The 26352-nt window shown below is 51.1% G+C and overlaps 2 protein-coding genes across 2 annotated transcripts; one reads left to right on the forward strand and one right to left on the reverse strand.

Annotated features, from left to right (window-relative positions):
• Positions 1–6518: 6518 nt before the first annotated feature.
• SNX12 (sorting nexin 12) lies at positions 6519–9331 on the reverse strand. Its single transcript, XM_058154621.1, has 4 exons — positions 9044–9331; positions 8460–8555; positions 8184–8308; positions 6519–7059 (listed from the first exon to the last, which is right to left on the reverse strand). Exons 1-4 carry the CDS (start codon positions 9206–9208, stop codon positions 6957–6959), a joined length of 489 nt encoding a protein of 162 aa, XP_058010604.1. The 5' UTR covers positions 9209–9331; the 3' UTR covers positions 6519–6956.
• Positions 9332–11300: 1969 nt separating this feature from the next.
• FOXO4 (forkhead box O4) lies at positions 11301–25526 on the forward strand. Its single transcript, XM_058154616.1, has 3 exons — positions 11301–12185; positions 20309–21515; positions 22414–25526. The coding sequence occupies exons 1-2, from the start codon at positions 11712–11714 to the stop codon at positions 21497–21499; spliced, it is 1665 nt and encodes a 554-aa protein (XP_058010599.1). The 5' UTR covers positions 11301–11711; the 3' UTR covers positions 21500–21515; positions 22414–25526.
• Positions 25527–26352: the final 826 nt, after the last annotated feature.

The following is a 26352-nucleotide window of genomic DNA, read 5'->3' on the forward strand; positions in this document are numbered from 1 at the left end:
TTTGTAGAACGAAGACGAGAACACATGTGGCCGTTTCAATTGTCTATGAGTGATGCTCTAGAGCCGTGGAGAGGAAAAAAACCTGGCTAGAGCAAAGAACAAGATACATTAATTTCCCTAGAAATACCAGACTCTCAAGAGTTTAGATGAGGTGAAGAAGGCTCACCCTACAGATTTCAGCACAAAAGAGGAAAAACCAGCCCTGCCAAAGATAATAAAGATACCAGGAACCGATTAGGTGATGCAATAGGGGAGCAGGAAAGGCAGATGTGTTACGTAAGCTGAGCAGAGGCAAAGTGACAAGCTTGGATTTGAGATCTCGGCAGCTTGCAGGCAAGACTTACACAAAGGCAGCCAGGGAGGAGCCTGGGAGCCTGAGGAAGGGGCCATACTCTGCCTAGAGGGCCAGGCCAGAGGTTCCCAGTTTTGTCCAACTGCCATCTGTGGCAGAGGGGAAGGCTTACCAAATGCCAGATTCCAATAAACTCTTGCAAGCAATTTGATTTAGGCCTGAGCAGCTGGCCAGCTTCCAGCCACTCGGTTCTGACAGACAACAGGAAGCCAAAGCCAGATAGCTTTCCTACCAGACCCCACTACAACCAGCGAGGAAGACAAGTTTAATGGAATGTCAAAGAGACAAATGCTTAGGCTAGCTATGCCAAGGATGATGGAAGAGAAGGTAAACCCATTAACTATATCAATGTTTCTTTTAATAGATGTTTATCATACACTCTCAAGCGGCCCTTTTCAAAGTATGGGCTCTTTTTAAAATAATCATCATCAAATGGAGACATGTCAATGAAAATACATCCATTCAAAACTATCCAGAAATCTTTTTCATAGAATCCATGCCTAGATTCTTCTCATTAGTTTGCACAGTTCCAACAAATATTAACCACATTCAGGACAAAGAATAAATAGGGCCAGGTGTTTTCTAGCCTCATAATGACTGAAAAAGTGAATAATTAGTGAATAGATGAGTCTCTCACTCAACTTTTCTCACACCAACCCAGCAATCCTTTTCCAGGCCCTTGGGATCTTCATACCCCCACCTCCCTGGGTAAGTGGTTAGGTCAAGTTCTCTGGAATTGAATAGGCACTTTTCAAATTCACTTACCCACATAATTCTTCACTTAGAAGCTTTATATTTCACCCTTTAAAACATGACACTTTCCTCATCTTCCTGCTACTGTGCAGAGGAAAGGGGGGGAGAAGGTTGAAACGGAATCCGGTACAGAATAATTATATAGCTTTTTGCCTAAATTAAGGTTTGGCCGTGAGTGGAAAGCTGGGCCTTTTACACAACTTCATAGCCATTGAGTGGGGATCAGAGAGCAGGAATCACCACCCTTGAAACTTCATGACTAGCATATGAAGAGCCAGGCAGATGGCCAAAATGGCGTGCAGATCACTGCTGCCCTGAACTAGTCATACGTGCAGATTTGCAAGGAACCCAGGACTACCTGGACTGTGAAAAACGGTCTAATTTACCAGTTTCCTTGCCTGTCATTCGATCAAAGGGCATCATTTTCCCAACCGACAAGCATCCCAATATAAAAATGGTATTTTAATTACAAACTGGAATAGGTTTTTTTCCAGCAATCTGCCTTTATGACCACATCTAATCAGAGAAAGCTAGCAAGAAGTGTGTTGTTGCACAGGAAGAGCTCCTCCTCACACTAATAGCAGAGAAGTTGGTTTATAATTCCAAGTAGAATCTTATTACAAAACTAGTTTTCTGTTCAGTCTTGTTAAAACTGCGCAGATAATCGTATTTTACCAGGAACACCACAGCTCAGTATGACATATTTATTTTGATAAATATAGATCTATTGGAAACAATTTTGGAAATCATTAATCCAACCCCTTATCCAGTATATCTACATTATTTTTCCATGGCCTGGCTCCTTCATAGAATGCCACAGATACCAAACTTAAATTTATACACTTTTCTTCAGGCTTCAGTAGGATAAAGAATTCCTACTGTTCTTTATACCCTAGGTCTTATTAGAATTACTCCACTGATACTAGGATGTCTGTTCTGTTTCTAGTATTGACATACTATTTGGGAGCAGGTTCAATTATATGACATTTCACAAAACACAATATAACAAGAACTGTAAGATATCTAACTCTAATGAACAGTTTGGGCATTAATATGATACATTAATTCAGCTACCCTATTATTGCAAAATTTAACATTTAATTTTCAAACCATAATATTTAATCTCATGTCATAGAAAAATCTTATTCTACCCACTTAATGGCCAGTCCTGGAAATGCTGTGACTAAGGATTCAAATAAGAGATTTTGCTACTCCCTTCTATTCTCATCGAAAAATACCAGTAGCAAATCTTATTTCCCATTTGCTTCTGACTAGATTCCAAAATCAGGAATTTAAAATTGTTTGTAATCTACTAGTTAAGAGTTACCCGACAATGGACTTCCAATAAATAGAAATCCATATAATCTTAAGGATACTTGTTCAGGAAATTGGTGAACCAGAGAAGTTAATCTTTTAAAATAGTAATTCCATTTCCCTTTCATTCACCGTTTGAGCCAAAGGCAAGGAAAGAGATTTTCCAGTTCTGTTCCCACGCAGATCAGATCTATATAACCTGGGTTCTTGCTGGGATAGATACTATCCGCCTTTGAATCAAACCTCTGCTTTTCATTTTCTACTACATGGAGATACTCCCTGTTCTTCTAACTTGGATGGGAGATTCTTTGGAACCTTACTTCCCTCTGCTGGTGCTTAGCCACCCTTGCATCAGAAAACAGGTGGGGCATGGACTGGCAGGGAGGATTGCTTCTGAGCTGATGCAGCAATAATTCCGTTAGATATTTTTGAGATTCTGCCTTGGCTATATTGCTGCCTCCAGCTGCTGAAACACAAGCAGAAGTGGAGGACCAGCACGAACTTGAGCCCCAAGGCTGCATGGCTTGGCAAAACAGAGCTCAGAATCCAGCACAAGTTTGTGAGTCAAAAAGGCTGCCCATGTTTTCACTTTCCAGAAAATGCAGCTATGTTTCCGGTAGTTCCCCTATTTCCTGAATTTAGTTCTTCCCCCTACACATCCGACCCCTAAATAACTCAAATATGGCTGGCCTCTGGCTTAGATGTAGTTTGTAAATGTACAATGCTGACAACTCCAGTAGATAAATACACTACAAAATTATGTCAACAAGCAACCTATCTTGATTCATATGTTTCTAGGGTTGAATAAGTGTTTCCAGATGCTTATTTAGCAGAGATTGATAACTTAATTGGTCCTTGGTACCCCACAACTTCGTAAAGCTTTTTAATGTTTTGGTTGACTTACATATCCTTACATATCCTTATAGTTACTATAAAAATAAACTACTGCCATCAAATTAAAATTGTTCCTATATTCAAAATGGTTTGTTAAAATGTAAGGACTCAGAACAGACCCTGCTACTCCTGCTATCTCTGCAGCAGAGCTGAAGTTCAGCCACCATGCAGAATCAGAACCCAGGCACTGCCTCTGTAAAATGATCAGCTACGAAACGGCATTCAGCAGATTTTATTTATTTCCCAACGTTCACAGCAGACAAGGTACAAGGTCAAAGCAAATGAACTTTTGCAAGAGTTCAAAACTGAAATAATCAATGATTATTGATCGACAATTCATGATGGTAATTGATCGTTAAAAAGGCCATGAAACCGAAGGCCAAAGGGCACCGATTGAGAGCCCTCCTTTCTCTTGGGAGCCCGACGCAGAACTCCTCCCCTGCACAGCCACCATCTTGGTAGGTGTTACTACGATGAGTACAGGCAATCCTCATTACATTCATTTAGCAACTTACGTTCATTTAGTGACCATTCGAAGTTACAGTGGCACCAGGAAATGGGGCTGATGACCGTTTTTCACAGTTACCACCTTCGCAGAATTTCCCGTGGTCACGTGTTCAAAATTCGGATGCCTGGCAACCGACTCACATTTATGACCGTTGCAGTGTCGCAGGGGTCAGTGGGGAAGGCAGATTCATTGAACAACCCCCAACTTAGATGTTGCAGTGATTCACTTAACAACCGAGGCAAGAAAGGTAATAAAACAGGGCAAAACTCAACACATTTCTTAGTTAGCAACATAAATCTTAGGCTCAATTGTGGTCGTAAGTCGAGGACTGACTATCATTTATTCGCCTTTATTGCAAGCCGCCCCTTCCAGGATACCAAACGGAGAGCGGACAGTTACTGGCAGGCGGATCCTCCCTGGGCCGCAGCCGCCTCCCGGGCCTCGCCGTGGCGGGGGCTGCTGAACATCCAGGCTCCTGCCGGGGCCGAACCCCGCTTCCCCCCCCCCCCGCCACCCCCACCACGCGCCTCTCTCTTCCGGCCACCGAGCTGAAGGGCCAGCTGGGCCGGCGGGCAGGCGCCCGCGACGCCACGTTCGCATTCCGCGCCAGGCTTTTCATTGGCCCTCCAATGAAATCTTCCACCAATCCGACGAGGACCTCATCCCAACGGCGCCGAGGAGCCCTGTTAATCACATGCAGCGAGGCGACCAATCGGAATTGAGCGAGGGGGGGGGCACCATTCCCCCCCCCGCTTTTCTCTCGTTTCCGACGCCCAGCGCGCTCCGGCCGGGGTGGGTGGCTGGTTGGTTGCGAGGCCGGGATTGGCGCGCACCATTATTTTGCCCTTCCGGGGGGAGGTTGTCTGTGGCCGTCTGGGGGATCTTGGCTCCCCCCACGAGCGCCCATTGATCCCTTCGGATGGTCCCAGCGCTGTTGCGGCCGGCAGGAGGGGGAGTGGGCGAGGGAGACCCTCACTCGGAGCCCCGCTAGTCCGTCTTTCCCGGGGTGCTGCGATTGCCGGCCAGCCAGGCTGATGGTGCCCCTCGGCTGATGCCCCACTGGCAGAGGGGCATCAGCCTAGCAGCAGCGCTCGCCTTTTCCGGCCGGCACGCGCCCGAGGCTCCGTTATTCCCTCCGCAGGGCAAAGGACGGGCAGGCCTGGGCGAAGAGCAGCAGCTCTGGTCGCCCGCATCCCTCCGGGCCAGGAATCCCGCCCAACTGGAAGGGCCCAGGCAGGGAGCTTCTCAGCCCGCCCCCCCTCCAAACGCTGCAGAAGGCAGATCTTTAAAGTAGATCCTGGCAGCATTGGCCGCAGCAGCCTGTACGGTCACCCAAAGGTGCCTCGCATTTCCACCTAAACGTAACTAAAAGCCCCTTCCTGGCAGAACACGCAGACACCGTTGGCTTCACAGTGGTTTTAATGGGAACAAGTCTCGGACGGAGGGCTGTTACATCAGACAGACAGCCCAAGACACCGGTGGCTGACTTGTAAGCCCCCCCCCTTTTCAAAGGTACTCATGTACAGCAGCAACAGCCATGGATCTTGATTTGTGCACCAAATAAAAGTATATTTTAAACCCCCAGCGAACGCAGATTTGTACGGTGAGAGCAGGCTGCTCTAAATGGGGATGCAGCCCTGGAAGCCTGCTTGCTATCGAGCACTTTGCTGGTCATCTCAACTCATTTGAGCTTTTCAGCCTGTTCTGCTCTCCACTGGACTTTATGCAGAGCTGGAAGGGAGACCAGAGGCCCTTCAAATAGGGTTTAACCAACATGGGCAAGCTTGAGGAATGCTGAGAACACAATTCGCATATGGCCTCTCCCTTTTTCACTCCGTATCTGTTAATTGCCCACCCTAAACTCTGGAAGTTGCGAAAGAAGTAACTTTAATTAAAGCTTTGGGATATGGACTGATATTCTATCCCCCCCCCAACCCGTACAGAATGCTGGCCATTAGAGAGACATATTCAACTGAGGAGGCTCCTTAGGGGACAACAAAATATCCACAAGCCTTCTATAAAATCCCCCATTTCATTACACATTAAATAGCAGAGAACTTTGCACCACAATCTTGCAAACACAGAGTTGTGAGCTCAGAGACTCTGCGACATCAGGTCAAGTACCACCTAGTACAACTTCCAGGTCAAAGGCAAAAAAGAACTTTAAATCACGCAGGGTTCCAAACACAGAAACAACCAACCCCACCCACCCCCTCCCCAAAATAGCAGCTGCAGCCCCTTTCCTGGGATTGAATGGCTGACCTCTGCAGCTGCAGCACAAACCAGGGGCTGAAGAAGCCTCACACAGCTTCTTGGTGCCTTCAAATATGAAATGCTCGCACAGCCTTTTGCTGTAAGTCAGGCTACTGTAACCTGTAATTTGCACAGTATAATCCAGAGCGGCCTGCGCAAGACATTGCTGAGAAATTTTGGGGAGCCTCCTATCTGCTGGGGTGCAGATTTTGCCTACTCTCTTGGGGATCTCCTCTCTCCCACCAAAAATAGTTGGCAAAAGCTCTTCTGTGCTTCACCTGGGAAATCATTTTAGGCAAGGTACCACAAAACATTACAACGAGGGAAAGAGGGAAAGGGGAACAGGAGTTCCTGCATAGCAGCTGCGTGGACTTCCCAAAGGCCTGATCAGTGACAAAAGAGGTTTTAGTCCATAAGGCTACCTTCAAAGAAGGGAGAAGGGACTGGAAAGCAGAAACTGGCTTTAATCATTCAGGGCCGAGAGACACTAATATTGACAGAAAGAACAGCTCTGAGCAACAGACTCTGTGCCAAGTTTTCCCCGGGGACATCTGTCCAGGCAGGAAAGCTCCCTGCCTCCTGACTCAAAAGCAGAAGGCTCAGATCCCGAGTGTATATTCTTACACAAGTTCCTGGCAAGCTTTACACATCCACCGATAAGTACAGCTATTCATAAATCCTCACCTTTCATGCAGAAACCAAAACCCAACAGAATTTGTCATGGCTGCCTGACAACGGGTGGAATGGGATGGTGTGACGGGCAACACTGGAGAAATAGGGGAGTTCAAAAATAGAGAAAGAAAAAAAGCTGGTTCAGAAGAAAGTGTAAAAATAAATGTCATTTTTGCAGAGAGGAAAAAAAATGGAAGAGGCCAGGGTCCCCTACTGGCGGACCTTCCCCGGGACGTAATTCCTATCGATAGTTTCTTCTTGCAGGAACATATGTAAGCAGCGCTCGTTCTGTGCCAGCGGGTGTCCAGCGATTCTACCAGGATAAACGAGGAAAGGCAGGGGGGTTACATGGTCCAATAGCTACCTGCTGGCTGACATTACACAAGAAAGAAAGATCACAATGGGTACACAAAGCAATCATGGTCTTGCAGGGCTTTAATTGCTGTAGTTGCCATTCTTTCTCCTTTGGCCCTGGAATAAGAGTTTGCTCAGGGATCCGGGCCCTCGCTCGGTTCTCTTCCCTGGGCTCCATTGGGAAAATAAATGTAGCAGATGCCAGTTTCGAGGAGAGGCAGAAAACGCAGAGCTGCTGGCGTTAGCAGAGGAAGCAGGCTGACCAACAGCATATGGTTCTTATCCTGACGGAGGATATATGTTTTCTGATGGACGAGCACTTTTGAAATAAAACCGGGCACTCTGCCCACAGCAGGAGGCAATGTCCACCTCCTGCCTTCAAAGAGAGGATATTCCTCCCTCCCGCTTTCCTGTAACTACAGCTAAGCAAGATGCAAAAAAGAGGTGAATCTATCAGTTGAGGATGGACTTGAACCCAGGCCTTGCCTGAATATATTCCAACTATTTAACTCTAAGAATGTTCTGCTCATTTAATGGAAATATATTTAATGGCAATATAATGGAAATACTCGACTTACCACCACCTCTTCAAACATATATTTATGACCCAATTTCAAAGGTCAGACAGCCATCCCTATCCCCATAGTCATGCAATTACAGAACGGATTCACCTTTATTCAAGCCCATTGAATAAAATTGATTCATTTACTGACCGCTATATTTACTTAACGACCACAAAAGTCATAAAATCAGGTACAGTGACTGCTTGATGATTAACAACCATCAGTTATGGTTATTAGTTAAGAATTACTTGTCTAATTTAACTGAGGTTTCAAACAGTGTCTACTAAAACAAATTAGATTCTTCTAACATAGGGGTCTCCAAACTTGACAAATTTAGGATGTGGACTTTCCAGCTGGTTTGAGAATTCTGGGAGCTGAAGTCAAAGTTGCCAAGTTTGGAGAGCTCTCATCTAGCGCACTAAGCCAAAACATGAACCCCTTAAAATTCAGCAAGCAGCACCCTGCCTCTGGCATGAGCCGGTCCTTCTTTCCCAAACAGCCAAGCCCCCCCCCCCCTTACTTGTTGATGAACTGTTCTAAGCCTTGTCTTCTTTCTTCTATGAAGGACTCCTCAAAGATGCCCTCGTCTCCCCGGAAAGGAAGTTGGCGCTTCAAGGCCTTGCCTGGCAACGGAGGTACTACAATCTGTAAGCCCAGAGTTATCGTTTTAGCGAGCAGGAGAACCAGACGCTTGCCCACTGCACCGTTTTCCACGGGGGGGGGGGGGCTCAGCCAGAGAGCAGGCTTCGAGAGGGGGCTTCCAGGCAAGGCCCTCCGCCTGGCTGCTGGCACTCACCTTGCTGTCCCGCTCCAGCTCGTTCTTCAGCCATTCAAAGTCGCTGTATCGCCGCCTCACACAGGAGTCTTTCAATTTGAAGATGGGCAGGTTTGTCTGGGCGGAAAGAAGAGAGGATGGAAGGCCGCCCCCTCTTCCTTCTCCTCGCCTTCCCCCAGAGGCGGTTTCAGAGGGCAGGGACCCATTTCTGGGCCTCCTGTAGGAGAAGACCCCCCACTCCTTCCTGCACATCTCCCCCAATACCCCCCCAAAGCTTCCAGACCACCTCCCACCATCAGGATCCGCACCAGGGGCTCCTCTGCAGGGCAACGCTCTCCTGGCAGGGTCGGCTGCCTTTTCTATCAGCCACGGGGGGTGAGGGTCATCCACCCCTCCACAGTTGACCCCTTAGCTGTGCACGTGGACCCAAAACTCTTCCCCCCCCGACTTTAATAGAGGTGTGCGTGCGGCTCTCAGCCCCTCCTAAGCAAGATGAGACCCCCCCCCCGAGAGGCTTCCTGTCCCGGAGCCCCGCTTGGCAGCCCCATCCGGGAGGGGAGGTCAGGAGGGGAAGCCCCGCCCCCGCGAAGCCCCGCCCCACGCACTCTCATGCGGAGCTCGTAGCTCGTGTAGCGGGCCCGCCCGACGCCCACGGTCTGCGGGTTGAAGATGTCGATCTCCAGGAAGTTGCTGGGCGGCCCGTAGGCGTCCGTCAGGTCCTGCGGCTTCGAGTTTAGGCGCCGCGTGTCGGCCACCGCCGCCTCGGACATGATGGAGGGACGCGAAGTCGGTCAGAGCCGCCTCAGCGGAACCCGCCCCGCCGCCACTACTCCGGCCGCCGCCACAACCTCCTCCTCCTCAGCGCTGCGGCGCCGCAATACATAGCGCCGCCCCGGAACCTGCGCGGATAGGCGCGGCGTCCCTTCCGCCCTGCATAACCACAGCCGAGATCCAGATTCCGGGGCTCGCGACGCGCCAACCCCGCAACGCGCACAAGCTTAAAGCCTCTCCTTGCCGGGAAAGGGGCTCGAACGCGTTATCCATGGCGCGGGGTTCCGGAATTCCGGTCCCGGGAACCTGCATTTGAGCATTACCGACGTGCTCGCACCTAGCAGAAGGGAGGAAGTATCCACGATCCGGGGCTGCTTGTCAGAGGGCCCCGACTGCTGCACCGCAAGGAAATGCCTCTCGCCTCGTAGAGGGGGACTGTTGCTGGCTTGGGCGCATGCGCGAGATTGCCTCGCCCTGTCCTATGGAGCCGAGGGGTGGCTGGTACTCTGCAGGGGAGGCGGCGGGGGGCGAACGTGGAAATATACAGAAATCAAAATGCCTTAAAATGCATTTTGTGGGGTTTCCCCTTCATCGGGCTGCAAACTTACAGAGCCCTACAGGTTCGGGGTGGGGATGGTTCTTCACCCTCCCATTCTAACCCTGTTCTTCCTTCTCCTGATATTTCAATGCATTTATAACCGCCTTCTTCAAAATAGAAAAGCAGAACCCAAGCAGACCCTGGCATAGTAATAGCAGCAGCCTCCCCCGCGGCCGCGTACTTGAAAGCAAAACGCAGGTGAAAAATGCTGCAGCCAGAAGGGGAAGAAGGAACCCCCCCCCCTTAGTTCCTACAGCAGGTGTCAGCAAAGCGCAAGAACCGGCAAGTTGAAGGTGAACTGGATAGAGGCAGCTTTTCACCCCCCAAATGGACTGGGCTGCACCTCCCAGAATTTCCAGTCAGGATTAAGGAGTTTTGCAGCAGGAGGGCTCCCAGCGATGACCTTAGAGAGCTCCCATTCGCCTCCCCCCGCCCCCCACTGGGGACACAAATTCCGCAGAGGTAGAATTTCCCACAATCTGCCTGCTTTTTAACTTCAGGAGGTGCATGTTTGGACAGGGCATAGCAGTGGCCCGAAGGCAGGGAGCGGGGATCCCAGTCCTGTGGGTTTTCTCTTGACCTTGGAGAGCGATACCTGAAGTAACTTCTTGTCTCTGGGATGGTTCAGTTGGTAGTTTAAAAATAAAGGTGTGTTTTTGCTTAAAAGCAAGGGTGAAAGTGTGGATCCAGAGATGCCTTTTCCCTCTGTTACTGCTTAGGATCAGGAATGGCCATGATGGTGGATTGAGGGCTCCGACATGCATTAAAAACAGGTGGAGCTTGGATTGCACCCTGATGGCCACATTTCTCACGTTACCTGCAGCTAGACCATGCTATACTGGCCACTTTTAACTTTTAGTTTGCCCAGGTATCTTACGACTCAATCTATCCGGTGAACCCAGGAAATATTTTAATAATCAGGTTAACTATTGCGCATATTAAGACCTTAGTCCAGTCTCGGTAGGTGGCCTGGCCTGGCTGGGTCCCATGGCCTGTCAAAAGGAAAATGCATGACATGTAAGGGAGCGAACGTTTCACACCGCCTGCTAGAAAGTCTCCTGATTAAAGGACTTCCTTCAACTGGAAGGTCTAACAGTTCATGACGCACTAAGCTGTAACCAAGCACATGGGATGGATTTACACACCACGGAAGGTGCCAAAAGCGGTCGAGTGGTTTGCAGCACAGCCGTCTGCCTCCCTGAATCTTGGGAGGCTGCTGTAGCTTTGCCAAACGGGGTGAGGCTGATCTCTCCTACTTGCCTGAAAAACGCAGGGCTAATATTTGCAGGGTTAATCCCCCAAAGACCCCCGTCCCCATTTGCAGCGGGTCAAGACCAGCTGGCGGGCAGCACAGGAGGTCACAGCCAAGAGGCGGGAAGGAGGAGGGCGGAAGCTTGGAACAGCCAGCAGGGGGTGGAAGGCACGGCGAGCTTGTTTTGGCGGCAGCGGATTGGCCGCCTGCTTATGTAAGGGCCCCAATAAAGAAAAAAAGGGGCATGCGGGCGGCGAGGCCTTATGGGAGTTGTAGTTGCAGAAGAGCGTCTTTTCCGGGGTGGGGGGTGCCTCCCTTCGCCCGATCGCCCGCTTTGCCTGGCGGGAAAGCGAGTCCCTGACGGCGCGCAGAGAAGCGGCGCATGCGCGGAGAGGTGCCTGCCTGCCTGCCTCGCCTGTGGTAAACAGAGTGCCGCCGAGGCGGCGGGCTGCTCTCGTGGCTCCGCGCTCGCTCGGCAGAGGAGCGGCCAGGCCGCGGCGGGAGGCGGGCGAAGGCAGCAGCGAGCAGCGAGGCCGGCCCGGGGAGGCCCGCGGCGTTGGTCCCGGAGCTCCGCGGGCGCTTCCCCGCCGGGCGCCCGGCCTGAGGCGCTGATGTGGCGGCGCTAAGAGGCGGCGGCGGCGGCGGCGCCATCATGGCGGAACCGGCCGGGAGCCCCCAGGCGGCCGAGTCCTCCTCCTCCTCCTCGTCGCTGGCCGCGCTGGACCCGGAGTTCCTCCCGCAGAGCCGGCCGCGTTCCTGCACTTGGCCGCTGCCCCGGCCCGAGCTGGTGGCCGTGGTCGAGCCGGAGCCCGGGGACGCGGCGGCCAGCCCCGAGGAGCCCGGCGGCGGCGGCGGCGGCGGCGGGGGGGAGCCCGGCGGGAGCGCGTGGGGGGCGGCGTCGGGGTCGGTGCCGGGGGGCGTCGGGGGGTCGCGCAAGGGCGGCGCGGGGTCGGGCGGGGCGCGGCGCAACGCCTGGGGCAGCCAGTCCTACGCCGACCTGATCAGCCAGGCCATCCAGAGCGCGCCCGACAAGCGGCTGACCCTGGCGCAGATCTACGAGTGGATGGTCCGCTCCGTGCCCTACTTCCGCGACAAGGGCGACAGCAACAGCTCCGCCGGCTGGAAGGTGAGGCTCCCCCCCCTCCCCGCCTGCTTTTGGCAGCTGCGACGGCCCTGCGAGGGAGGCCGTGCTGGGCCCAGGAGAGCGGCCTCCCTTTTGCTGGCGGTATTTCCAGGCTGGTTTGCACGGCTCCTGCCTCTTTTTTAAACAACAACAGAGTATTGCTTGGGTGAAGGAGGCCTTGGCTTGCAGCCCTTGCAGCCTTTCACCACTTTATCAAGTTGGCAGAAGGCTCTCCTGAAACCTGAAAGTTAGCCTGTTGTTTTAAAAACACACACACACACACACTGAGTTCTGTATGATAAAAATACTGCATTGCCAACTTATCCCATTTTTTCCTCTTGAATCATTGTGATAGGAATGGAAGGCGGTAATTACACACTTTTCCCAATTCTGTTTTTGGCAGGGTAAAAAGAAAACCCACAGGAATTCTGGTAAATTCTAAAAACGGGCAGGGAGGGTCTGATGTTTTGAGGGTGGTTCCCCCCCCCCCTTGCAGGTGCATTGTGGAAATTCTGGCATTGTTTCATCAGAAAGCTGCTTTTAGTGCCAGCTTGCAAACTTGTTGCATTGTATAGAAAATAGCTCTGGAAGGCAGGGTTAGAGCCGGGCAGTTCAGCACCGGCTATTCCCCACGTCCCCACCACGTATTTGGAAACGGGCAGCACATCTTTGGGCCAATGTGCAGCAGTCCCTCATTTGTTAGCTGTCCAAGTTATGTGGAACGGGGATTTAGTTTCTAGAGCTTCAGGATAAAGTGCTGTTCTAAAAATGGAACATTTCTGAGCATGTGCAGAATGCCAGCTTTAGGAAACCTGCTGCTTCCTGGAACCTGCTTTTGGATGAGGTGGGGTTGCCGGTCTTTATAGATTGGCCTGCCTTGGTGGCTTTGCCATCTTGCAGGGTTCCTGGTGCCAAGGGTTTTGAAGTCGTCTTCTGTCCTGCCAGGTAGGGCATCTGCTTCCTTTCTGGTTAGGGAGGAAAAAAATCACAAAGGCAGGTGGAGAGGACACCCAACAAGCCCAGCTACAGATTGCCCCACTTGCTGCAGCTGCTTGGCCTTGAGCCCGTTTACAGCTGACACGCTGGAACTCTTTAATCTTAACCCTTGTACAAGTTTCAGCCCAGGTTGAAAGGACGGTGGATTCAACGCCATGTGTCCTGGCAATATTGACTCCCGCAGGGTGTCTCTGGGCAGAGAGGTCTGGGATTGGCTCTCCCCGCACTGCCCTGATTATTGCCATGGCCCAGATACCCTGCAGTGCTACTGCAAGGGCAAAGCAGTGTGGGGAGGTTCACCTGATCAGCCGATGAGAGGACGGCTTCAGTGGCTGGAAATTAGAAAGGGAAGACAAGGAAGCTGCTCCCTGCAGGCCTTGAGAAAGGCCCAGAAATGTCTGCAGGCTTCTTCTCCCTCTGTCTCCCCTTTCTCCCCAGCCTCCAAAAAGTAAATTTAGGATTGGGGTGGGGATGTTCCTTGATTTGGGAAGAGATTTACAGCTTTGTTCTATTTTGTCTGCTCAATGTCCAGTCATGCTAGACAGACAATCTGGATATAATAAATAAATGCCTGGATTGATTTGCCGTGAAGATGCCTTCAATTTTGACTTACATGTTAAGGAAGAGTCATCAAAGGGTGGACTTTGGGAAGCTGTGCAGCAGATGACTCCCCCTTCCCTCCCACCCCCAATGTTGTGCTCTTTCCTCTTGAGCTTGACCCCGCAGTTCACTTTGTTTCAGCACTTCCAAGAAAAGCCACTCCCTGCCCCCTTTGTAAATGTTCTCAGCTGTTTCTTGGAAAGGCAGGAGTCCAGTCTAGGACTTTCGGCCAGTGTCACACAACTTCCTCAGTCACAGGCTTCAGCTCTTTGTCACCCAGCTGGGCTGATGCTTAATATAAATATCTCCTTCATAGCGGGCATTCCGAGCCCTCCCAGCCCTCCTTTCAGAAAGGGACCTCTGAGCTGAGAGCGGACATATATCTCTTTGGCTCTGAGGAAATGCAGCATGGCTGGAATTTTTTTTTTTTTTAAAGACTCTTTTCAACATGACTCGTGATCCTTTGAAAAATTGGCAGTGCCAGCCATAAAAGCAGTTGACTCCTCTGGTGGCTGCTTGTCTCTGTTCTCAGAGCACCAGAGGTGTGAATTACCTACTTTTTTAAGAGTGTGCACATATAGTAGAAATTTCTTTGGGCTGGAAATGCTTGTCTTTGGAAATGCCCTCTTCCTTTACAGGGAGAAGCTTCGTAGCCCTGCTTAGAACAAAGCCTTTGTTTAAGGGAGGGTCTCTGTTGGCTTTAAAGATCCGCAGCCAGTGGTCTTTGCTGTTCTGGAATGCAGAGATTTATGAGTGACTGCCCTTTCGGTTTGAGCAGAATTTAAACTCAGGATGGCTTAGCCTTTTTTTTAGGGGCATGAAGATGCTGAATCATGGAACTACGGGCAATTATCAAACAGCCATTTTTTTTTTATTATTGTTTGGCTACGTTTTGTTCTGTACAGTATCATGCAATTTAAAATGGGATTTTTCTTCTGAGGTGCAAATGGAAGAAGCCCTGGCTGTGATTTGGAACTGATGACATGAAACTCTGTGCTGGGCTTCTCCCGTGCTGATTGCCAGGCGAGAAAGACAGGCGTCTTGATCCCTGCACTTGCTCTCCTAGTTCAGCTTAAGATGAAGATGTGCCAAACCTGCTCAAACACTCCTTTTCGGCCTCTTCAGAGGACCGCTGCAGGTCGCTGTTGGCTTTGAATGCTTGGGAACGGGCTTGATGGGTGACATAGAATTTAAGAATGAACTGAGTTAAAGGGAGAGTATTTAAATGATGGCAGCACAGGGTAGTTGCATCTCCTTATTAATGGTTTATAGGTAATTTTTTTACATTTCCCCCTTACCGCATCCTTAAAGCTCAGGAGGGAGAAAGGGTGGGTTTCTGTGCTTTTTTCCCTCTTAAGAGTCCGTTTGTTTCTGGGCTGAGCAGGGATGAGGGATGGAACGCTGCATCCTTCCGTTTTCAGTGAATTTCCAGTTCTTTATTAAATGCAGAGAAGGCATGGTGGTGCCTTTGCAAAGCACCAATAGGAAGGTCTGACTTTTTTTTTTTAAGAAAACTATTAAGTTTCTACAGTCCTATAAGTATGCTGATTACAATGGCTTGGTCTGTATAGTTCTCTAAGCTTCAAATGAACAAGCTACGCTGTATTATGGCTTGAGCTGATGTGTGAATGCAGCCAACAATATATCAGTGCACTGCTTCTCGGTATCACCAGGTTTTTGGGTTATAGGTTACTGGTTCAAGGAGGAGAAGGAGATTTCAGTGGGGAGGGGGGATTGGACAAAGATAAGGAAGCAAATGGAGTTTCAACTTGGTGATATTTCAGGGCAGTTAATGCTAGAGAATGCAGAGAGGATATTATCAACCAATGTTTCCTGGCTGAAAGAGTAGATTAAAAAAAACAGGGTGTGCTTAACTGAATCAGAATAGGACAAACATGCCCCACCCCAGAGCCAGTTGGGTTCAGAGTCCCAGCAGGCACTTTCCCACTCCTTCCTCCTGCCACTCACTGCTCCTGGTAACGCAAGTGGAATTCTCTTTCTTTAGAAAGGTTCCTCCCTGGAAGGAGCCTGTGCAGAGAGAGGCAGGAGGGAGCTGTATCTGTCCCTAATGGCTTCACTGGGATCCTGAAGCTGGCAAGAATCTTAACGCTCACGGATCACTAGGCAAAACGGCTCAGTTGGTTGTCTGTGAACTTCATGTAATCTGCCGGCTAAGGATGATCTCCGGCTGTGCTGATATTGCTGCCCAATTTATTCCTTGCTTCCACACAACAAGAGACAAGATCCTTTTGCTTAATATGCATTAGAAACATCCAGGTTTCTGTTGGATTTTATAATTTCACAAATAGGCCTTTTAAAGCCTTATGCTGTGTTTTCCCCCAGTCATCCTGAATGTGACTAGAAATTGACCCCTTGCCTTGTACAGCTGTCCTGCTGTGTGTGTACTCTCTCCTCCTGTTCTTAAGAGTTTGATGAAACACACGTTCTCGCCCTGTCAATCCTACAAGGTAGGCTGGCTGAAGAAACAGGTGCCATGTAGTCCTAAAATTATTTCTATTACAGTGACTGTAATAACAGTCTGAATGTGCTTCCCCTCCCCCTTCCTTTATTTTAGGGATTTCCCCCCTAAATCACATTAAAATAAAGACGGGAGGATGTTAAGCGAGGATCCCCTTACAACCCCCTGCTGGCTTTGACAACCACAATCGTGGGGAAGCCAACAGGAAGTTGCAAGTCCCAGGCAGCTCTCTTGCAGGTTGGCAAGCAGGCGAGTGATTGCTGTGGGGGAAGAGGATGCGTGAGGCTTTGGCATAGCACAAGTGCAGTAGGGGGCACCTAAGGGCGTGTGAGGGGCTGGTGCAGTGCCAGTGCAGAGAGGCTTGGCGTGGCTGCTGCCAGGCATGGGAGATTTACCTGGGCAAGTTGCAACCTTCTCCGCATGCTTTCCCATGGACTTTGCTTTGATTTGGGAAGCAGCAAATGGTGATCATGTGACCTTGGGGTGCTACCACCATCATAAGTTTGAATCAAGTGCCCAGATTGTGACCGTGTATCTGTGACAGGTGCTGGGCCAGCCAGAACCTCAAGGACCAGTTGTAAGTACCCCTTGTTTAGTGCTGTCCTAACTTTGGCCACTCAACAAGTGGTTGTTATCCAAGGACTACCTGTAAATAGATATCCCCAAATCTCACCTGCAGGGATCAAGTGAAACAATCCAGTGAGGAGAGGAATTGGCGATTTCCACATAAAATTACGGTACGTGAGGAACATGGTTAGAGAAAAGTTTTTTTTATTTTTTATTTTTATTTGAATTTATATCCCGCCCTTCTTCGAAGACTCAGGGCGGCTTACAATGTGTTAAGCAATAGTCTTCATCCATTTGTATATTATATACAAAGTCAACTTAATTGCCCCCAACAATCTGGGTCCTCATTTTACCTACCTTATAAAGGATGGAAGGTTGAGTCAACCTTGGGCCTGGTGGGGCTTGAACTTGCAGTAATTGCAAGCAGCTGTGTTAATAACAGACAGACTTAGTCCGTTGAGCCACCAGAGGCCCAAAAGTTGTTTTCTGTTTGGTTGAAGAACCCAGGGTGACCAGTGTGGCTGTGATGCCACCAGTTGTGCAGTGTGGCCAGCAGACTGCCCTCAGAACATTAAGATCCTTGTCTCTGGTTTCTGCAGTCAGCACGATATTCCTTGGCTGTGTTGACTTGAACTTTTCCAGCTCCGTTGCAGAGGGCAAATTCCTTCCTTGGCAGACGCTTCCGTAGGAGCTGGCAATTTGATACAGGAGATGCTTTTCCTTTCTCCCAGGAATGTCTGAGTGTTTGGCTCATCAAACCATCATTTCCTGTCTGTCCTGGTGAGGACAGTTTGCCCCAACCAGCTGCCAAACGGTTGTAGGTTTGGAAGCTCCTGAATGACCTGTTGCCACTCAACCCTTGTAAGATCCATTTTAGGGCCGAACTGTAGTATCAAAATCGGGTTTGCTGGTGGTGAAGAGAGAGTGCTCTTTAGAGAAATAATTGGTGCTGCTTTTCCGCCACTTGATATCCTGAAGTAGAATGACGGTTCCCAAAGAAATAGCTTTCTTCGAAAATGGTATGTTTTCAGGTCATCTGGACTAAGAAACCCACATCAGAAAATGGGGGAGTAGAGGAGATGCCTCTATGCTGAGAAGCAGCAGAGGCGCAAAGGATCTTTTTTTAAAAAAACGATCTCTTTCCCCCATGAAATTACACGGTACAGAACTTGCTGTTTGGAAAGGGCTATCGGGTAACAGGCTTGTAATCGTTTTAAAACAGACTTTGGTTTATTCATGGGTCTCCAAGTTTCCATTCTCCTTTCTCTCAGGGAAGGAGTTAAGGTTTGTTGAAGTATTGATCAAACGTTTTGCCCTGAATGTGTGATCAGATTTAGTGATTTGAACCTGGATATTTTTAGAACCTTCTGGCTAGCTTCACCCATCCACTAAGCTTGTTTTTGTAAACTTTTGCTTTTGTTTTAAAGTCACAATTGATTCATAAACATGCTAAGCAAACAGCAAGCCAGAGTAGAGCTTGGCAGAGCGTGTGAACCTCTCGCCCTCTGCCCTAAACTATTTTGCTTGGCCATAACTTCTGGCTGTTCTTTGGGGAGCGATTCCCACTCGTTCCACACTTTTGCACCCAAAACCTGTGTGGCTCAGTCTTACAACGTTTGCTTGGACTGCGCTGAGATTTTGGATCAAGACAGATGGCTTTGGCATAAGGGAGCCGCCTTTGTCCCGAAGAGGGCCGCCGTGAGAGGGGACAGCCGACTTCCTCTGCTTGGGCTGTTCCTTCATTTCAGGCTGACTTTGGGGCTGCTGGCCTGAGAAGAGAAGCCGAGGCTCTCAGTCCCAGAGCAGCCCTGTTCTTGGGCCAAAGAGCTCTCTTGACGCAAAACTGAGCATTCTGCGGTTCTGGCAGACGAGGCTCTTCCCCAGAAGTAAAACCTGACTAGTATCCTTAGGAAGTTACACGCTGTTCCCCACCTCTTGCTCTCAAGTCACTCTGTCACTGGGCCAGAGTCTGCCGGTTATGCAACTAGGTGGTATTCACCAAGGGAGGAGGGGGGGCTGTGGCTGACAGGCTGCTTTGCTGGCTCCTGTGGGATGGAACTCTGAAGCCATGGGCAGCTCCGAAAACCCCCACACGGCGAACAAGGATCCTGTTCTCAATCAAGAGCAGTCCGGGAAGAAGGAGCTGTGGTTTCTCTTCACCCGATCACAAGGATTGTAGGGAAGAAGTCTGGGAGCCAAAGAATTCTCGGCTGGAATTTGAAAACAGCTTTGCGGCTTGAGATCCGTGAACTTCTGGCTCTGCAGATGGTGGCCAATTGGCAAGACGGCTCAGGCTGTCCCGGCCAACAAACAGCTAGTAACGCTGGTTAGGGGGCAGAGCCAAGGCAAGGCCACTCAGGTTTCTAAGTAGGCGTAGCCCAGTGCCGTACGTCAGATCTGTGCCTGCCCCATGCCGCTTAGGTGGGTAACAGATCCTGTCTTTTCTGTTATTGGCTGGCGGGGTTTGGGTCGAGGCCGCCCAGTTTGCTATTTGCTCTCCCATTCTTTGCACGGCTGGCCTGGAGGCGGATGAATGCCCTTCAGAGGGAGCGACACTGGCTCTGTTCATAGGCAGGGCTGGACCACAATGCGGCCTGTTTGCTTTGGGCTGCTTGATGTGTTGTACACATTTGGCTTGCTGCTGCTGCTGCTGCTGCTGCTGCTTCTTGAACCAGTTCTTGGTGCAGGGTTTGAACCCAGTCAGTGAAAAGCCAGCAGGGAAATGAGGTGGCAGAATTCTTGCCATTCTTGGGTTTACTAGCATGGCAAATGTGCCAATCCCTGCGCTCTGCAGGAAGGGAAGAAAAGGGCCAAGGAAGAAAAAAAAGAAAGAGGATGGAAGGAGGCAAATGCACATGGTGCAAGGAAACTGGGCAGGGGGCTTGTTTTGGCCTGCTTTGCCTTGTTGCTCAGGCACCTTCCCCCCCACCCCACCCCCGGTACTGCAATATGATAAATCTTGATGGATTGTACTACCTGCATCAGGTGATAATACAGCGGAGATGCTGATTTCCCCACTGTAATGTTTATATAGTACAATTGAACTGATTAACATGTTATTATTTAGAGAAAAGTATTGGGGGAAAAAACAGATGTCAGTATTACAAGTGCAAGATTATGTTTATGTACGTTTGTTTATGTAACAGAGAAATAGGAGGAAGATATTTGGCAAGACTTTCTATAAAAATTGGTTCTTGGTCTCAGAATGTGCTTAGCAATTTCCTCTTCAGACGTCTTAACTGTATCACCTGGTCAGTATTTTGACTCTTAACTAACATAAAATTCACAGGCTGCTACTGTAGGAAGGTGGGAGCAGTCTGACAGGTCAAAGGGCAGCCTATCGGTGCCCCAAAGGCTGCGGGTGGTGGGGGTGGCTGCAGCCGCCCACCCAGGAAAGTCTTCCTATGGCCCAGGGGGCTCAGGGGTCGTCTGCTGGGGTTTCTGGGCTTGATCTCACCGTCTGTCCTTCCTGCTTTATTTCCAGAACTCCATCCGGCACAACCTCTCCCTGCATAACAAGTTCATCAAAGTGCACAATGAGGCCACTGGGAAGAGCTCTTGGTGGATGCTCAATCCAGAAGGCGGCAAAAGTGGGAAAGCCCCACGGAGGAGAGCGGCCTCCATGGACAACAGCAGCAAACTGGCCAAACTGCGAGGGAAAACACACAGGAAGAAGCCGGCCATGGCAGCTGCTCCGGAACCGACGGCTGACAGCCCGGTCTCCCAGTTTCCCAAGTGGCCAGGCAGCCCTTCTTCCCGGAGCAACGAGGACTCGGAGGTGTGGACCAGCATCCGGCCTCGGACCAGTTCAAATGCCAGCAGCGTGGGCCTCTCCTCGGTCCTGGCCGAGCAGGACGACCTGGCCGACGAGGAGCTGCTCCCCACCCTCGTTTACTCCAGCGCCTCCAGCAACGTGCCTCCCACGGTAACGGAGGAGCTGGAGCTCATCGATGGCCTGAACTTGATGTCAGCCAGCTCCTCATCCTTGCTAGCCGCTCAGCAGCCGGCCCAGAGGAACCCCAGCTTCCCCTTGCGAGCCCCCAGCTCCGCCACTCAGGCCTCGGGCTCCTTTGGCAGCTCCCTCTTCAGCCCCATGGACCATCTGCTGCCTGGCTCGGCCGGCCATTTCTCCCAGTCGCTGGAGGAGCTGCTAACGTCCAACTCGCCACCTGCCAGCGATGTGATGATGACCCAGGTGGACCCGATTCTCCCGCAGAGCGGAAGCCGGGTGAGCAGCCAGAGTTACCTGCTCCTGGGGGACCAGCCATCCAAGGCCAAGATGAGCCTGGGGAGCCTGCTCAGAAAGCCTTTGGAGCAGCAGCTGGAGTCCATTGGGGCCACTGCTTTGCCCTCCGCCTTCACCATGGCGGCATCTTCTCAGAGCCCCGTCGGCCTGTCCGCTTTGAAGACTCCGGGCTCAGCACCGTCTGCCCAGCTGGGCCCCCAGCCCGCTCTGTCTGCCACTTTCCCGGCCTTTGACGGGAATCAGGATAAGCTGCCCAACGATTTGGATGTTGATATGTACATGGAAGACCTTCAGTGCGATGTGGACTACATCATCAGCACCGACCTCATGGACGGAGAAGGACTAGATTTCAACTTTGAGCCCATTCCGTCTACTCCGAGCTACCCGAGCACATCGCAGGCTTCCAATCACAGTTGGGTCCCCAGCTAACTTCGTATGGACAAAGGTATGTTCCCACTGGCTCTGGACTCCTGAAGGCTGCTCCTCCCACCCCACAGCCAGCCCTTTGGCCCTGTGGAAGCCCCCCCCCTTCCCAATGTTTCTTGGTTCAGGAAGTACATGGGTGGGGCCCCTCCCTTCGGGCAGACGTTCTTTCAACTGCCATCAGCCAGCAGAGCATTCTCTGCAAAGGGTGGGAAGCCGCTTTGACTCTTGCAAGGCTCGGTGCCATTTCTGTCCTTGGGGCTAAGCAAAAAGCTCTTCTGGTTTTGTCCAAATGAAAATAACTGCCCTGAAGGAAGACGAGGAGGAGGATGGGTGACAGGGGGAAAGCTGGTGCTCTCCCGGCTTCTATTTGCGTTGGGAGAAAATGTTCCTTCCAATATGAACAATAGTCCTGGGAGAAAGTGGACGGGGGAGTGGAATTGCCCTGCTGAAGGCTTCGGTTGGGGGTGTGTGTGTCTGTCCTTGCTGGGTTAGGGCTAACCCTAATGTGTCAGCCATTTGCTGTTGTTTTCTTTAAAACGATGCTTCCTATCCTCCCATCCTAAAATGTTTCATCCTTGTTTAAAAACAAAGGAACGGTCGGTGGCAACCAGGTGGCCATTTATAAGTAAATAGCTCTAATCGTAAGGCATAAAAATGGAACAAAGGGCTGCTTTCTGCAGAGCATCTTGGGATGGCTTCCTGGCCCTAAAGCTTCTTCCCTATAGGAGCTCTTGACCTTGGTCCCTAGCGGAGTCTTTGGAAGGCCGTTCCTATGGATGAGGGTGAGGAGAACCAATGGGGGGGGGGGCGGCAAAGTCGATACTGTTGTTCACCTTTTTCCTGTTGTTTGTTGCCCCCTGTGCCCCAAAGAAAACTAAGCCTTTTTTCCTGCCCCTTCCCCTCTCCTGCTTTCCCAGTGCCCTTCTGCTTCAGGAGCTTTACACACCCAGAAGAGTCTGGAATGCCAGGAGCTCTGGTGCCCGCCTTGGCCCTGCACGCGGGCTGGGCGCGAGAGGCCAGCTGCCATGGGAAGAGAGATCCTGTCCAGTGCCATGTCTTTTCCTGAATCCAGCCTACGCCATTCTCCCAGCAGGCCTCGGCCAGATTCTTCCTGCCCCGAAGAAGCCTTTCCAAAGGGATGGGCTTCCGGCCCAGCCACGATAGGTCTGGACTCACCAGCCGATTCCTGCCTCACCTCTCATTTGACTCGGTACACTACGCCTCCATGGATGGGAAGAGGAGCAGCCAACCTCAGGGCTGCTTGAGTGGAGAAGTCCTGTCCTTTGTGCACTTGTCCTGCCTTGAGAGCAGCAGGTGGGGAGGGAGGGCAAGCTGTCCTCTGGAGCAAGGAGATCACTGGGTTCGATCTTGACTAGACAGTCCTGGCCAAGAGGCCCTCCCTCCTGGAAATGCAGGCCTGGCCTGGCCTGGCCTCTCGAGGGCCCCATCTGGACCTGGTCACGGAAAGCACTTTCCTGCAAGTGTGGCTGCCCTCAAGCAGGTGCTAAAAGCCGTTGCTGAGAAACCAAAACGCCTTCTCTGGGTTTCTCTCTATGCTGCAGTAGAGAAACAGGAAACCCGGACCTGGCCTTAACCAGAGCCCTGATCGGATTTTTTTTCTTCTTTTTCTAACCTGGAAGGGCATTTTATACAGATGGAACTATTTTGGTGGCGTTTTTCTATCTTACCCTTTTTTGTTTGGACGGGGCTTTTTGTGATAGCCTCAGGCCCATTTTACACGTCTTTGTGTGCCTTTTCTCCCCTCACTTGGCATGTCAGCAGCAGCTGTGCTATTCCAAGTTGTCTCCAGAACAGGAGGGCGGCTTCGGGGGTGCTTTATAGCTGGGCGGGGAGGAGGGAAAGGGGCACCAAGCTAGCCTTATTCTTTGGAATTGGGGTAGGTGAGGGGCTGTAGATAAATACCTGTAAAGTTAGCAGCAGATTAACTAGAAGCTTTTGTTAAACAAAAAATGGGGAGGGGGGGAAGAGAAAAATCCTGTCTATATTTTAACAGAAAATCCTATGAAATGATTGGCTAAAAGTAAAGGACATTTTCTTAACAGCTTTATAAGTTTTGATACCAGAGAGAACACTAAAGTACACGATGCCAGGAATTGAGCTGACGAATGGATAATGGGAAAATGGGGGTGGGGGGGCAAGGGGTGGGTCTTAGATAAGACTTCGAGTCTCCTTCTCCGAGGAAAGGAGAGTCCGAGCTCCTCGGAAACACAAAGCTGAGCATCTTGTATTCCTGGGAGGAATTTTGGGTGCTCTAAGCCTGGAGGTAGCAAGGGCGCAGCTGCCCCTCTGGACACGTGGAGCCCTCGACCTCTTGGTGCAGAAGCCTCTGCGGGAGAAGCCGCTGCCTGCTGACTGACAGCTCACTCGGGCGGGGGTGGTTGTGGCCGGGTCTGCTTGTTGTACAGCCTGGCTGGCAATACTCAGAGTGTAGCAGGGATGGCAGTTGCTTTGTCCTTTGCATCCAGCATGTTCTCAGGTGATCTGGCTTGCCCTGAAAAGACCAGGGGAGGGAGGGAGGGTTGCAGGGACAAAGAGCCTCAGAAACCATTTTCCAGTGTTCCTCCTCCTTGACGAGGGGAGATGGGGTGGGCCATTGGGCATGCTTGGGGATTTCCCAGAAGGGCTGGACGGGAGAAGGTGGGCGTCCAGTGTAACCTGCAAGATCCTTCAGCAAGGCAGTTTCCAGATTTCCTTCCATTCTCTTCTTGCAGCTGCCCAAAGTCTTTTGTGGTGAACGCGAGGAAAGGCCAAAAATGTCAGCCTGGGAGATTTTGCTCGCCTGCCTGCCCGCCCTGCTGTGGAATGGTGACTTTCAGAGAAGTTGGCCCAGTTGAGAAGAAAGGGGTGCCAACCGGGAGAGAGGGTGCCCTGGCCTCCCACTGCCAGGAAGCTGTTCTGCCAGTTTGCTTCCTCCAAGCGAGGACTGGCTAATTATGGGAATGTGCTGCTCCCTCCCCTCCTTTGCATGGAGCATTGTTGATAGAAGGGATCCTGACTGGGATCAGAGAGAACCTTGCACTGTGCTGCAAGCAGAGTCGCAGAGCTATGGAGATCCTCGGTCATCCAGATTGTGGTGGTCCCAAAGGTGCTTCCCCCCCCCCCCACCTCCCCGAAAGGCAACTGGACTTCTTTGGTTTTCTCCTTAGAAACATTTTGCTTCTTCAGTTCTGAAGAGATTCTTGGATGAGAAGCAAAATGTTTTCAAGGAAAAAAACAAAAGCCCAGTTGCCTTTTGGGGAGTGGGGGGGAAGCACATTTGGGACCAAAGGTAGAGACGTAAGTTGCAATCCCAGTATCAGTCTGTAAAGATCTGCAGGCATCTAATTCCCCCCCCCCTTAACAGCTGCACTAATAGGGCTCCCTGGGTCATCTGGCCGAGGAAGGTATCGGAACCTTTGGGTGGGTTTTAGTCATCTCTGCCCCGTGTAAAGGAGGGACCTTCCCCTGCCCCACTCCCTGCTTTTGGGATACCCTGCTTTGCAAGGAGAGCATGGTTCTGCTTTGAAGGAAGGCAGCAATGTGTCTTCTGTGGTAGGAGTCATCGGATCCGCTGGGATCCAGGACAAGAGACACGAGGATCCTGGGGGCTTGATGAGCTACTTCCACCAGGATGTTGGTAGGGATCCAAGGCCGCCTTCATGCAGTTGTACATCAATTCTGCTTGCGTGCTTGGCGTTGCGATGGGCTTGTTGGGCATTGGAGTCCCAAATCCTTGGGGGCTGGAGGTCCTCACCCGGGCCTGGCCTGAGAAGGAACCTTCCACCTGGAGGAGGGGGGGGTGCCTGCTGTGGGTTCGAGCTCTCCTGCCTGGCCCTTGGGGGCCTGGAGAGGAGCTGCTGGACCCCCCTCCAGGGTTTGACTCCCTCCCCTCCTGAATAAAGGCTGTGTCCCCTCCTGCAACAGGATCACTGTCCAGGCATTCTCTCTCTCCCTTGCCCCCCCCCCGCCCAGTTTTTGTGGATTTGCTGGAGGGCAAAATGTGACAAATAAACCTTTATAATCCTCTGTCTCCATCTTGTACTTCCCATTTACAATTTCCAAGAGAAGTTTGGCAGGGAACAGACGGGTCTACGCTGGAGATCACGAAGGGAACTCTCTCTCTCTGTGTGTGTGCTTCAATCTAAATGCCGGCTACTGGGAAATGAATGTTGGCAGGAACTGAGCTCGTGAGTGGCAATGTCTGGTTTCTGCTAGAATATCACGCAGTCTGGGCGGCCTGGGGTCTTGATTGCAGCCAGGCCCAAGCAAAGCAGTCTTGGGGTGTGGGGGAGGGTCACAGGTGGGTATCTTCAGGCAGACATTTTTCCAGGGTCTCCTCATGGCCATCCTGGGGTCTGCAGGGGGCATGAGAGACCTCGGCCTCTCGTAATAACCAGCTGCATCCTTTTGGGTGCCAGAACGGTTTCATGCCGGGGTGGGTGGGGGAGAGCTTAGCTCAAAGCTCTGCGTTGTTTCAGTTAGGGAAGTTCGGGATTCAGTGACTGACATTTTCAGTTCCAGAGAAATGATGGGGATACCCCAGTGTTTCTCTTCTGGACAAACTGATTCTCCTGAGGAATTGGAGACCCCTGCTGGTCAAGGATTGCAGTGCAGGAAAGATTAAATAGCCCTTGGAAAGAGGAGCAGGGGCTATCACTGCCCTAGGAGTTATTGGCCATCATGGCAGCAGCTCCATGCTTCCTTGGTGGTTTGTGGGTTCCTGGGCATCATTCAGGATAACGGAGCTGCCCACCTCATGCAGTGGGTTTTATTCCTGTTGGGAGGGCCGCCCGGTGTGAGCTGGAAGTTGGGGGTTTGCAGCCATGCTTCACGGCTCAGGTGAGGTATAACCTTGG

This window comes from Ahaetulla prasina, chromosome 11 (genome assembly GCF_028640845.1).
Source record: "Ahaetulla prasina isolate Xishuangbanna chromosome 11, ASM2864084v1, whole genome shotgun sequence".
NCBI lineage: Eukaryota > Metazoa > Chordata > Lepidosauria > Squamata > Colubridae > Ahaetulla > Ahaetulla prasina.

Excerpts from the sequence above, each read along its gene's own strand:
- FOXO4 (XM_058154616.1), top strand. The coding sequence starts at position 11,712 with ATGGCGGAACCGGCCGGGAGCCCCCAGGCGGCCGAGTCCTCCTCCTCC. Across the intron at positions 12,186-20,308 it reads ACAGCTCCGCCGGCTGGAAG|AACTCCATCCGGCACAACCT; the intron begins GTGAGGCTCCCC and ends CTTTATTTCCAG.
- SNX12 (XM_058154621.1), bottom strand. The coding sequence starts at position 9,208 with ATGTCCGAGGCGGCGGTGGCCGACACGCGGCGCCTAAACTCGAAGCCG. Across the intron at positions 8,556-9,043 it reads GCTACGAGCTCCGCATGAGA|ACAAACCTGCCCATCTTCAA; the intron begins GTGCGTGGGGCG and ends CTTTCCGCCCAG. Across the intron at positions 8,309-8,459 it reads AGCTGGAGCGGGACAGCAAG|ATTGTAGTACCTCCGTTGCC; the intron begins GTGAGTGCCAGC and ends CTGGGCTTACAG.